Source organism: Danio aesculapii, chromosome 22 (assembly GCF_903798145.1).
Source record: "Danio aesculapii chromosome 22, fDanAes4.1, whole genome shotgun sequence".
Taxonomy (NCBI): Eukaryota; Metazoa; Chordata; class Actinopteri; order Cypriniformes; family Danionidae; genus Danio; species Danio aesculapii.
The window spans coordinates 22,884,695-22,898,129 of NC_079456.1; the positions used below are offsets into that span (position 1 = coordinate 22,884,695).

At 34.9% G+C, this 13,435-nt stretch overlaps 1 protein-coding gene across 1 annotated transcript in view; it reads left to right on the top strand.

Moving 5' to 3' along the window:
• kif14 (kinesin family member 14) overlaps positions 1 to 12,678 on the top strand; it is a 37,463-nt gene extending 24,785 nt beyond the window's left edge. Inside the window, exons 22-29 of the mRNA XM_056448350.1 lie at positions 517 to 617; positions 4,652 to 4,882; positions 6,938 to 7,125; positions 7,473 to 7,625; positions 7,736 to 7,849; positions 9,933 to 9,998; positions 11,707 to 11,848; positions 11,941 to 12,678. Coding sequence (XP_056304325.1) covers positions 517 to 617; positions 4,652 to 4,882; positions 6,938 to 7,125; positions 7,473 to 7,625; positions 7,736 to 7,849; positions 9,933 to 9,998; positions 11,707 to 11,848; positions 11,941 to 12,251 — 1,306 coding nt within the window. The 3' untranslated portion in view covers positions 12,252 to 12,678. The remainder of the gene's footprint in view (positions 1 to 516; positions 618 to 4,651; positions 4,883 to 6,937; positions 7,126 to 7,472; positions 7,626 to 7,735; positions 7,850 to 9,932; positions 9,999 to 11,706; positions 11,849 to 11,940) is intronic.
• Positions 12,679 to 13,435: the final 757 nt, after the last annotated feature.

Sequence of the window (13,435 nt, forward strand, 5' to 3'; positions counted from 1 at the left end):
CTGTCAGTCCAGTTGTCAAAGTTGAAGTTCAGTTTAGTTCAGTTCAGTGTGGTTTAATTTTTGCTGCTGAAAGTCCAAACACTGAAGAGCAAATCCATCGATGTGCAGCTCAAGTCCCAAACCAAGCAAGCCAGTGGCGATAATGGCGAGGAGGAACAAACTTCACCGATTGACAAAAGTGAAGGGGAAAAAAACCTTGAGAGAAACCAGGCTTAGTTGGACACGGCCATTTCTCCTTTGGCCAAACTTCATGTGCAGAGCTGCAGTCTAGGCACTGGAAGCTGGAGAACGCTGGACGTAACTTTGAAGGATGTTTGTTGTATTTTCTGAATTATGGAGTTTGATTTTTAAAAAAAGATTCCCAAACATTAACATACAGTAAATGTTCATAACTTCAAATCAAAGTCTGTATCTTATCAGCTAAAGCAGAATTAAATAGTCTTTGTGATTAGTGATGGCTCAGAATGCATTTTTCCATGTCTAGATCTTTATTTTTCTGTTTTTGTTGTTGCTCAGGAGTAGAAGTTTGCTAAAGAGCAGGAGGATATCTGGGCGCCTCTATGAGATCCGAGTTCACCCCATTCAAAGTTTACACTGCGCTCCCTCACAGTCCACTGGTAATGTATTTTTATGTTCTGTATGTGTGTAATCAATCAAATTAGTACCATTGAAGGGAACATTCTCTCCAAAATAGGTTGTTTTCAATCACGTGGTTCTGGTGACGTGTGAAATTTAGATGGAGGGCAGGAAGTAAAAAACAGAATTAGAGATATTGAGGAAAATATTTATACCATATTTATACCATATTTCAAAGGAGATATAAATAGAAAATAGCCACATATGTTGGCCATAAACTTATATCATGAAGAGGGCCGAGTTTTCTCCTAAACTAAAATATATTTTCCTGTCACCAAGGCAGTAAATACTGTATAAGCTATTACGTTACATGAAAAAATACTATAGTAAATTCTATAGTGTTTGGAAGCATACTATAGATAATTACTTGAATTAAACTGTCATAGTAATTATATTGTTACTGTGGTACAACACAACCGTAGTAATAAACTATGCAATAGGCTTCTGCTTTCTTTGCTATAAGTATACACCAACACGATGCACTAATGTTGTTTATTACAGTTTAGCAGTTTACTATGCTACAGTATTCTGTAGCATTTATTAACAAACAGGCTTTAAACGGTCATGGAGAACCCAGAAAAGTCATGGAATTTTGACATGGCATTTTCCAGGCCTGGAAAAGTTTGGAAAAACAGAAAAACCCACAAGGTTTTGAAAAAAGCCATGGAAATTACGTTCACATTTAGTCATTTATCTGACATTTTTGTCTAAAGCGACTTAAGCTACAGTTACACTAGAGCTTGTGCTTGCAAAATTCGTAAGGCACTGCGAAAAGGGGTTAAACAATATGATTAGACATTTATAAAAGTCAGCGATTGCTCCATATTTTAAATTTCTTATTTTAAATTATCTTCTATTGGTCTCACACAATCACCTGATGTGAATTCTTACCTGCGATCTTTCGAATGCAATGAAATGCGAAACACGTGCTTGTGTTTCTGGTCTGCCGCATTCGCATGGCTATGAATAGAAGTCTATGGAGCGAAAAGTGCAGTGTGATCGTGGCTTTATAATAGTTTTACCTACTATTACTAGTTTAACAAACTATTAAGATTATCTACGATTAGTTTGACAAATATCTGTGGATTGGAATAGAGGTTAGTTGTTTTTACTTTTCTTTTCTTGGCCAAAAACATGCTCTCACATTATCAGTGCTGTTGTAAGCATCACCTATTTAACATGGATATAAAATTAAATTCAATCTGTTGCGTGTTTTATGATATGCTGTAATAAATTTAAAGTTTCTTATAATTTGCCACGTATATGTAGACATTACATGAAACATTAGGTCAAGAAAATTTACTTGAAAGTTCTGGAAAAGTCATGGAATTTTTGTAGTTAAAATGTGTATGAAAAAAAAGAGTTGTACACATTATACACCTCACTATGTGGTTCAAAAACATGTTTATTATTATAACTGACTATAGTTTTTCCGCATACGGATATCTTCCAGACATCACGAAATAACAGATGAAAGCATATAAAAGCGTGAACTCATAGTCTACATTACATTATTTATTTATTTATTTTTGTAAGGGGGAAAAGAAGTGCTCCACAGTAATAACCATCTAGTATTAATCGCAAGGGTTGCGCTTCATTTTTGTTAGGTCGATAAACTTACCATCAACAAACATTCACCACTGCTGCGCATCTCAATGTTAACGTTACGGTTGTTCATTTTGTTAAATCCCCATATTTAGTTATTGCAAAATAAGACGGAGATTTCATTGCAGTGATTACACGGGAGCTTACTATTTATATTCTGCTGGATTTTGTATAAGTGTGATGGTGTTTGTATCTGATGTTCATATAACACATTAATATATTTATACACATAGTGAGGTCTGTATATAATTTTTATTAGTGCTGTCAAACGAATTATAGCAATCAAAAAAGTTTGGACACAAGGATGTATTGGATAAATGTTTATTACATGCCACCTTCGGTTTTTCAGCCAGTTTCTTGAACTTTTTCCCCTTTATAAAAAAGCTAAAACTTTTGGAAGTTTATAAAAGCTGTTTGGCATTTCTTATTTTGGCCGATTTAAACAATTATAAACGACATAAAACAGAAACATTTTGATTGTCCTGATAGCGATTCTTATGTAGAAGAACCACATCCTACCCTCCATCTGGATTTTGCGTGTCATCAATGACGTCATGTGAAAACAACCTATACCACTTCTGTCATTATTTCTCAACCTCATTGTACTGTATAAAGCTTGCATATTTTCCTCAGAATAGGATATATCTTTTTAAAAAGGGTTTTTTCTTTCTGTATGGTGAATGTCAATGGAGACCAAATAGACATCAACAAACCTGTGCATACTATAGAAATTTGCAATGTCTAATTTGCTAGCGCACGTTGGTAATTTTACGGTGAACATATAATCTGTTAATCCACAGAAAATGTGTTTGTTTTGGTAATCTTTAATGAAAATCTGACTATTTGCTTCTCCTCTGGAAGAGCAGTCCTTCTCTGATGTCATTTTGACGGCTTGGGTGAGATGTGTTTATCCACGCCCCTCTGTTTGTTGGCTATGAGTTAATGATAAGAGGAGGAGCACAAAAGTAAAAACCCCGCCCCCTACTTAATATTCGGTCTCAGTTGGAAACACACGTCGTACTGAAATACAATTCTGCAGCATCTTCCAATTCATGCAGACTTTAAACATTCTTCGGAATGCCATAAATTGCTACTTTAGTTGGTCACTCAATACAAATATGCATGCATAAATGTTTTCTTGGTTTTTGTTTTGTCAATTCAAGTCCTCATCACAATGTTATTAATAATTTGTTAGTCAGTTGCAGGATTTATTAAAAATCTTATTCACTTTCACGTCTTTCACAGCCTCTAGAATATATTGTTGTTTGAATATGTAAACTATGAATATTTACAGGGTGTCCACAGGGTCTTAAAAAGTTGATAAATCAGTTTTTGAAAAAAATCAAGGCTCTTAAAAAGTATTTAGAAGTCTTAAATGCCATTCTCCAAGGTTTTTTTGTATCATATTTTCATAATACATGTATATTTGTCCAAAGAGATTTGGAATTATTAGTGTTGCTTTTTATGAACAGGATTATGTGAAGCGCGCGCATCCACCATGTTGCTGTGCTGTGCCGCTTGTTAAAGGCTGTCTGGACTCTGTTTTTGGGAGGCATATTTAATCACTATACATTTTACATTCTTTCTTGGCCCAATATGTACCTGCTATGTGTATAGAAATAATGCTTATGCGATATATGAAATCGGTAGTTGGCAAATATATTAGTGGATATGTTTGTAAATCTGACTTTGTGCCTCACCAGCCACAAACCTCACCACATGTCACGCGGTACTCATGTCTCATAACAAAGGTGCAAACAAAACTCACATTTAGCCTACAATCCTTGCACAACCTACACTTTTATCTGTTATCTCTCTATTTTGGTAGTACCCAAATTAACAGTGAGATTTTGGAAACCAGATCTAAATTTAGAGTGCACAGTTGGGTCGGGTAGGAAACAGGGCCGTGGTTGGTCGGGCAGCGGGTGAACAAAGGCTGATTATGCAACTGGACAAGTAGGATGTGGAATAAAACCTGGCCGGGAGCTGGAATAAAAATTCAGTCCCGCGCAGATCTCTACTTCGTGCTAACTTCAAATTAAATGATCAAGTGATGTACAGTATGTGGTATGTGTCTCCTCTTAAAAACAAAAAGAATGATTGTGAATTAGCCCTTTTTTCAAACTCAGAGCAAAACTAAGACAATTCATGTATAGTAAGTTAAAGTGGCTTGGCCTAAAACAGAGGAGGAGGTCTTAAAATGTATGGAGAGAGTTTTCAAAAAGCTCTTAAAAGGCATTACATTTACATCCATGATTTCTGTATATACCCTGATTTACAAAGAGAGATAATTTTTTGTAACTACTTCCTTTCATCAGTTTCTTAAAAAAAAAAAAAAAAAAGAAAAAAATCTAAAATTAAGTAGTTTCAGAGCAGTTATCAAAGCATGAGTTCCTTGTCTTTTTATTAGGTCTGATGAACAAGCCCCCCTCTCTGCACTCCAGCACCTCTGACTCCGCCCTCCCAGCCATTTGCAAAGATCTGATTGGCTCTGCTGTTGCTCGTCTGCGCTCCTGCCAATCAGCTGACGAGAGTGAAAGCTTGGCCGACAAACTGACCCTAGATCTGCTGTCAGTTCACAGCGCTGTAAGGTCCATCACAGACCTCTATGAGGACCTGGATGAAGACAGTGAGGAGAACTGTAAGTGTTTGGCAATTTTTGCCAAGTCCCACCGAAATCAGAATTAACTTTTTTTTTGGGTGTTAGTATCAATATGTGAGTCTTATAAACTCAATTTTACGGCCACAGCTCTGCATAGTTTAGGTCCAACCACCTTCAACTCACACCTTCTTAATAGTCTCTAGTAGTCTTGAACACCTTGATTAGTTGCATCAGCTGTGTTTGATTAGGGTTAGAGTAAAACTGTGCAAAGCTGCGGCCCTCCAGGAATTGAGTTTGAAGGTATCTAGTGTGCTACAAAACAATAACATAATTTACATTAAGAAGGTATAAGCATTCAACTGTTTATTTCTCACTTCCATCAATGAGAATAAACAATTTTTTCTTCATCTGACCAATCAAATGCTCTCTAGTATGCGAATGGCCTTGCCCACTACAAAATACAAATGAAGTTGGTAACTTTGAGTGTCTAAGGTGGGGGTGCCCAAACTTTTTCTTATGATGGGCCGAAAACCAAAACTGGTTGTGGGCTGAAGTATACCAAACTATATTCCACCAAAGTTTCCATGAGTAATTTCCTAATTTTATAACTAATGCAGTATTTTGAAAAAAGTATAATGAACTTATTACAGTAAAAACTTAAAACAATGCCATTAATAACACAATGGAGTTCAATGAGAATACCCTAAGCTGCACCTGCCTTTGCCTTGATTTGCTTGCTGATGTCTCGTGCATTGCCCTCTGTTGCATTACAGCTTTTACATATTAAAAATCTGATTCATTTACAAAACAAAACAAATTACAAAGGCATTCGCTCCAACCATTTTGAATTGGTGGGCCAAATCAAAGGTTAGGATGGGCCAACTTTGGCTTGCGGGCCCTAGTTTGGGCGTTTCTGGTCTAAGCAAACGTTTATTACAACGTTTTATGTAAACATTTGAATATATCAGAGAATTATCAATGCTAGTTGACATTGTTAAAGGAACACTCCACTCCAAGGCTCATTTTAAAAGTCTCCTAGAGGTGAACAGTTGACTTGAACCATTTTTTTTAATCCATTCAGCCAATTGCTTGTTTTGATGGGAATACTTTTAGCGTAGCTTAGCATAATTAATCAGATTTGATCAAAAAGAGTTTTGATAGTTGTACTATTTAAAGCTTGTATAATAAATTTTAAAAATTACTGTTTTTTTTTTTAGGCCAATATTACTAGGAACTATACTCTTATTCTGGCGTAATAGTCAAGAAACCCTCTTGTTGTACCATGGCATCAGCTGATTCTCATGCATTGTGTAATTTTACTCCATTTGGTGTTTTCAGAAGGTGCCTTGAAACCATACAGAAACAAGAGATGGGCTCACGCTCCATCAGACAAACAGAACATATTTAGTACGATTTAATGTGTTCAACATATCTTTTCATTTAGGGATTTACAGTTCATTTACATATTTTTGAATGAAAGCAAATAGTCAAATCTGATTCAATTCATTTTGCTAAGCCTCTGGCCTTGACAGAACAAGAAATCGACTGAAGAAAAAAAAAAAGTCAACCGTTTAACTCTGGGAGACTTGGAAGCTGAGCCTTTTTCCAATAAAGGTGTTCCTTTAAGCCCAGTTTTTTTTTTTTCAGCGCTGAGTGATCACTGTATGCCACAACGCATTCCCTGCCGATACCCGACAAACATTCAAAGGTCTCATGATGTGCTTTGAAATGTGGATTTTTGTTCGACATAATTTGAACTGAAACACAAAGACGGGGTGGGATATAGAGTAGCCCCTCCCCCTTTTAAAAAAATCAGCCAATAACATTTCATTTTTATCACAGCTTTGCCAGTAAGAATGGTTGAGCTCAAGCGCATATAGCAATAGTTTCTTGTAAGGGAGAGCTTTAAGAATGGGCGGAACTATCTGATATGCCCCACCCCCTTTCATGTTAAGTTGAAATTACTTCACACTTCGAACAAAGCTGCGCATTTCAAGGGGACTTTTAACAAAGCTAAATCAACAGTCATTCATCAGTGTCATTATTAAACTCAGAGAGGCTCATTAGGTTGTGTTTGTGTGTGTATGCGAGCAGTGTTTGCCTGCAGTACTGAAGCCCAGACTCATCTAGTGAAGGCTACGTCGGCTGTTGAAAGGGCTGTGTTCATTACGATGCAATGGGTCCCCAGCATTACACACGGCTCTAATGCTGTGTCTCAGAGAGCCGAGGAGCTCAAGATGGAGGTCAAGAAAATCGGAGGATACCTGCAGTTACTTATACAGGTGCTTGTTAATGGTGTATATGGGTTTATGTTGTTTACTTATCATTTTAGTGCTGATAGGTTACCAGAGGAAAAAAAAAATTCATATGCATATTTATTTGTATGAAAGTTATATATATATATATATATATATATATATATATATATATATATATATATATATATATATATATATATATATATACACACACATATATACACACACACACATATATATATATATATATATATATATATATATATAATTACCTCATACACATATATGTATTTAGTAAATGTGACAAATGTGAAGTGTCAGTGCTGGAGTTAAAATGCTGGTGCTGGTCTTTCTGTTTGTTGGTTTTTCAGGGCTGTGACTCTGAAATCTCTTCCATGGTGACAGAGGCCCGGAAGAGGGTCGCCGAATGTATGAACGCAGCTTTAAAGACTATCGGTTTTCTGGCTGCAGTTAATGGCACTGATCTTCATTTGAATGAACAGAATTTAGAAATCATAGACAATGTGGGTAATTTCCTAATCTGTTGCGGTCAGCCATGACCAATCATTATCGAAATTTCAAACATGCAGAATGAAGTAGCAAAACGCTGTTCTTGTGCTTGTCTTCTCTGTAGATTTCAGTTGTGGATTGCTTGCAGTATGGGATGTGTCAGAGTGTGAAAGATCTTCTCTCTGTAGGTCTGCTGATCACTGAGGAGATACTTCAAGATTCTCATGCGGGATCAATGGTACGTCCTGTTAATAAAAATATCGGGAATTTATCATAATCTCAGGATATAGGGTTAAAGTAGCCTTTGTCATCAATGCAAGGTATATTTTCTCATACATTTTTTTTCATAATATACACTACAGCATCACCTGTTTTCTCATAAAGTTTGATTATGTTTGTTTAATGATCTGGATTTTCTACTTTTTTTCTGTTAAAAACGGCACAAACTATGGTTAAGTTTGATGTTTTTTTTTTTATTTATTTTGTTTAGTTTTTTTAGAAACTGCTCAACTCATGATTCGATATGATTCACAATACTGATTTAAAGATATGAAATTTTTAACAATTATAAATGTAACAAATTTTTTTTTTTTAGAAATGAACAACTCTGTTCTCAAATTCTGCACATTTCTTGCTAAAGTTAAATTATATTTTGACAACAAAGAAACAATTGTTTTGGTAGATTTGGTTTATCAATTGGTATTACATAGAGAGGAGGTCAATTGTACACTAAATACCTTATAATAAATCAGACCATTATGCTGATAATACACAGGGCAACTTTTTGATCAATTTTTCAAAGCGATGTTGCTTAGTTGCTTTCCTATTAAGAATGGGCAAAAATATTGTATCTGTAACCCCTTGCCCTCATTAGTTACCCTCTGTCTCACCTAGTTGCCCATTTATGGGATAATTTTCCAAGGTTGCCCAGCATCATTGCTCAAAAAGTTGCCCTGTGAATCATCAGCATTACATCAGGTGAAATAAATTGTGTACGAGTGGACCGTTATGGATGCAACAGTTCAATAATTGCAATAGTTCAATAATTATTAAAATATTGCAGTGACTATGATGACAAGTTAAAAAAATAATAAACGTGATTATTAATTAATTCATTATGTTAAATGACTAAATCTAGAATAAAATTCTCTGACATTTAATCGACAACTTGATCTATGAAAGAACAGGACAAAGTAAACTAAATATGCTAAACACCAAAAAAAGTAGATAGCAGATGTAAAACACAAAAGAATTATACATTTATTATTTGCAGTTGAAGGCAAAATTATTGTGAATTTAATTTTTATTTTAAAAAATTCTAAGGCTGTAACGTTTCATAATATTTTCTTAATTTTGGAAGCAAATTGTGACGCTCTTTTTTTTTTTTTTTTTTTTTTTTTTTTTTTTTTTTTGGAATAAGAATAGTTTGTTTTTCATAATTGCGTTTTAATATTACATTCAGTGCTTGTTCATACTTTAATAATACTTTTAATTAAATAATTTTTAAGAGGGCAGTACTGACATAAAAGAGGTTTCATTTATTAAACATAAGCATATCATAACTACAATTCTGGTTAAAATGTAATGTTGTACAGATAAAAAAAGTAGGTAACAAATCGTTATTGGACTTGGATCGTGACTCTCATAATTGAATCCCACCCCCTTTAAGGTGGTGATGCTGTACTACACCTTGGTTGTGGATTGTTTTACAATAATTCAATGCTCTGGAATCATTTATTCTGATACTATGGTTCCCACAACTAAAGACATCATTTAGTTGTTGTGTTTTAGACATTTGTCTGGTTTGTGTCCTCAAACTGCTCCTGTGTGTAATACTAGTTTGTTACGCATCTCATTCAAAGAAATTTGATTTGATTTTCGACAATTGTAGGCTGTAAAATAACTGAAAACATTCACTGAGGGTAGTTATATGGAACAATCAAGACCTGTCTGGAATTACTTTAGCCCTGCATTCATCTGAAAATATCTGTACACCTTAGAACACGGATGTTTAATGCAGTTCCTGGAGGGCCGCAGCTCTGCACAGTTTAGTTCCAACTCTAATTGAACACACCTGATCAAGCTAATTGAGTCCTTTAGGCTTGTTTGAAACCTACAGGTGTGTTGGAGCAGGGTTGAAACTAAACTGTGCAGAGCTGCGGCCCTCCAGGAACTGGAATTGACACCTGTGCCTTTATCATCCACTCAGAATCAAGCATTCAACAGCCCTGTAGTATAATGTAAATTTCTGCATGTACATTAATTGATATTGATGCACAATTCAGCAAAATTGTATAATTTTTCATGTTTTTGTTTTACAGCTGCAGATCTCTAAATGGATGGACGTGGCTCACTCTCTCCAGAACTACTTCCACTGCTGTTTGTTGGTGCGTCTCACAAACAGCTGTTTTTGTCATTTAAGGGTTAACATGTTTGGATTGATGACCGAGTGGGACGCCGATTGTAAAACATCAACCCCGAGCGCTCTTATCGCACGTCTTGGGTCGTTTCGTTGTTTAGAAAATAAATAGATTGAGTGGAGTGTCGTCTGTCACCTTAATGTGGCTGTAACTGTTATCTTCAATACACAAACTACAGGCTCGCCGTCATTGTTCTGCTAGAGAATGGGATGCTGGGATAAGGAGAAATGAATGCGTCCCACCTACTCGCTCATTTTTTTCAAACCTACAGTCCTAAACTGTATGGGTGAAAGCAAATAAGAAACCCATATATATTGGGGAGATTGTTTATGATTTTAAATATGATATATTATATTACAAAATATAAATAGTTTTGGTTTTGTAGTTTTGGTTTTTATTTGTTGTATTATTTGTTGTTTTAGAGGTCGTTGTTTGATTTTGGTGTGTTTTTTTGTGTTGTCTTTGTTTTTTATTGGAGATTAGAAAGTTTAAGTTGTGTTTATTTAATTTTTTATTTATTTATATATGTTAAGTTTAGGGGCAGCTTTTGTTTTTGGGTAAAGTTTGGTGTGTTGTTAATTTTCATTTAATTTGTGGATTTTCTTTGTTTAGTCTGTTAGGTGTATGCTTTTAAAAAATATTTTTATTTTGTTTTTTAGGGGGCTGCATTTGTGTAGGTTTGGTGTAATTTTTGTTTTAGTTTTGTTCGATTTAGATTTGTTTGTGGGTGCTTTTTTTATATTATTATTTTTTATATTATTATTATTTTTATTTAGTTTCTTTTTTTTTTTTTTTTTTTTTTACAATACAGAACAATAATTTAACAGGAAAAAAACATGCTAACATATATCGCTAAATACATACACAAATCAATATGCCCATACATAATTACCTATATATACACCCCATAAACTTACTTGTAAAAAAAAAAGCCAAACGCATAAGATTCCAATATCTCTTCCAATTAACATTCACTTAAATGGGGATTATCTCAAACCACTACTTGTGTTTCAATGTTGAGTCTTTAAGCCATAGTCTTTTTGCATGCCACAAGAAGAATCTTACACAAATATTGGTCACCTCTGTGGACAGTGTCCTTAATATATCCCATAAACAAAAATAGTATAGTCCTAGGAACTCTGTATCCAAACACCTCAGAAATAACAATCTGCACTTCATCCCAAAGAGAAACTCCAGACAATAGGGGTATATCATCTGCTTCTTCCTGACCACACTTCCTCCAGCACATTTGTTGTTTGGAGGTCTGTTTGCTTTTAATCTTGGATGTTATAAAGAAGCGTATAAGGCATTTCTAGGAAAATTCCATCCAAACTTGTGAACTAGTGGTAGTTTGGTGTATTTCCCAAATATCATGCCAGTCTTCTGAAATTTTAGTCTTTAATTCTTCATCACATTTTACTTTTATATATAGTGTGAACCAGGAACATTCTTCATCATTTTAGTGAGGGAAGAGATAATGATCATTCTGATTCTTTTTTTTTACTATAATAATTTCTTGGCTGTTGAAGTGGGTGGTGTTTTTTTAAGTTTAAAGTATTTATCTGTGTAAATATGTTTGTGTGTCCATTTATTTATTTATTTTTACTGTTTTAGTGTGGTTTTTGTGTTGTGAACTTTCCATTTAAGAGATGTTTGTCCATCTTCTCTTTCACAGGAGAGCCCAGACTCCACTGAGAATCATTGTGTAGATTATGAAAGCTCAAACCTGTGTGACATTCAAAGCACCACCACCAAACTCCTCAAGCTGAACCAAGCCATCAAAGACCTGCATTCATCTCTGTCACGGTTTCTGAAGGGTAAAGCATTTTACATCACCGCATTCATATACCAAACACTTCAGAGTTACAGCAAATAGGAGATGAGCTCATTTTATTAATGTACATTGCAGGTAGGAGCAGCGACACTTCCCTCAGTGAAACGATACAGTCTTCATCCCAGGCGATTGATAAAATCATCAGCGACCTTCCTCGTCAAATAATAGGACGTTTAGATGGTCTTCAGCTTCAGGATGAAGTTCATTCAGCACTCCAGGCTTTGCTAGCAGTGTTTGCTAACAGCACAGATGAAATTCAGAAGCGAGCCACAAACAGACACTTTGTTCAATCAGGTTACAGCAGCAGAAATCGAACCGTCCCTAAAGTTGTGTATTCACTTTCCTCAGGCATTAGCACATGCTCCAGAGACGCCCGATGGGTGTGATTTAGTTAAGTATATAATGATATTTGGCATAACTGCAAAATTGTTATGTATATTCTGTTTGCACTCATACAGGTCTACCCTTATTTGCCTACAGATTTTGTACGACCTCTTGATTTCTTTGTTGGATTTTAATGAAGGGCTCAATGGTACAATGTATGAAAAGGGGTTTCTGTGTGTTTTGGATTATCAAGCATGTAATTCTTTTATAAATGAAAAAACACTTCACTTATTGGATATATTTTGCACTTGAAACTTTTGCACAGGCTTTGTCACAGCTGTTTTTCTACACATGGAGATGTGACTTTTAGCATTTGTAGCAGCATGTTCTCTGGATCATGGAATTGTTCAGTAATAATTTATACTTTCAGTAATAAACACTCACTTGGAATGAGGTCTGTTGTCTTGATTAAATGTGATCCATTCCTTTACCATCCTTAAAATGTAACTAGTAGTTTTCTTAAGTGACCTAAGATTGTAAATATGGTTAGTTTTTAAATCACTATATGGCTTGGCTCCTTATCTGTCAGACCTGTTGACTGAACATCAGCCTGGTCGCTCTCTTCAGTCATCAATGGTCAACTGATTTAACTGACACAGAACAGCTGTATTAATATGGATGCGCAATGTTGTTTTTGCGTTATTATGTTTATTTAAGCTCTAACGCAATAATATTGTTATTTCTTTTATTAAATTACCTCTTCGGGTAGGTTTTTTTTAATATATTTGTTTCACCAGCACTCTTATTATTGATGATACAAATGCACAGTTTATAGCCGATCTATATTAAATCATCTCTACAGTTTTTTTTTTTATTAATTTATTTATTTTTTAGAAGCTTTTGAATGTGGTTAAATGTATTGTGGATTGTGGACACTGAGTGAAGCCTGCTGCAGCTGCTGGACAGTCTCTACAGCACACAGAACTCCATATTTTGCTCCACACATGATTTTCTGCTTGCACAGTTGCTAACTGTCTGTACTTTGTTCTATTTCTTCATTGTTTGTGATTCTTGATTTGTTTTTTTAAATGTCTGGAACTTGAAATGTAATGGAAAAAAGCATTTTCAATATTTTTCAAACCTGTATGTTATTTATTTACACAGCCATAATTATGACATTTAATAGCAGTAATAGTAGGAATAGTAATACCAGAATGGAAAAAATAACATTTAATCAAAATAACCC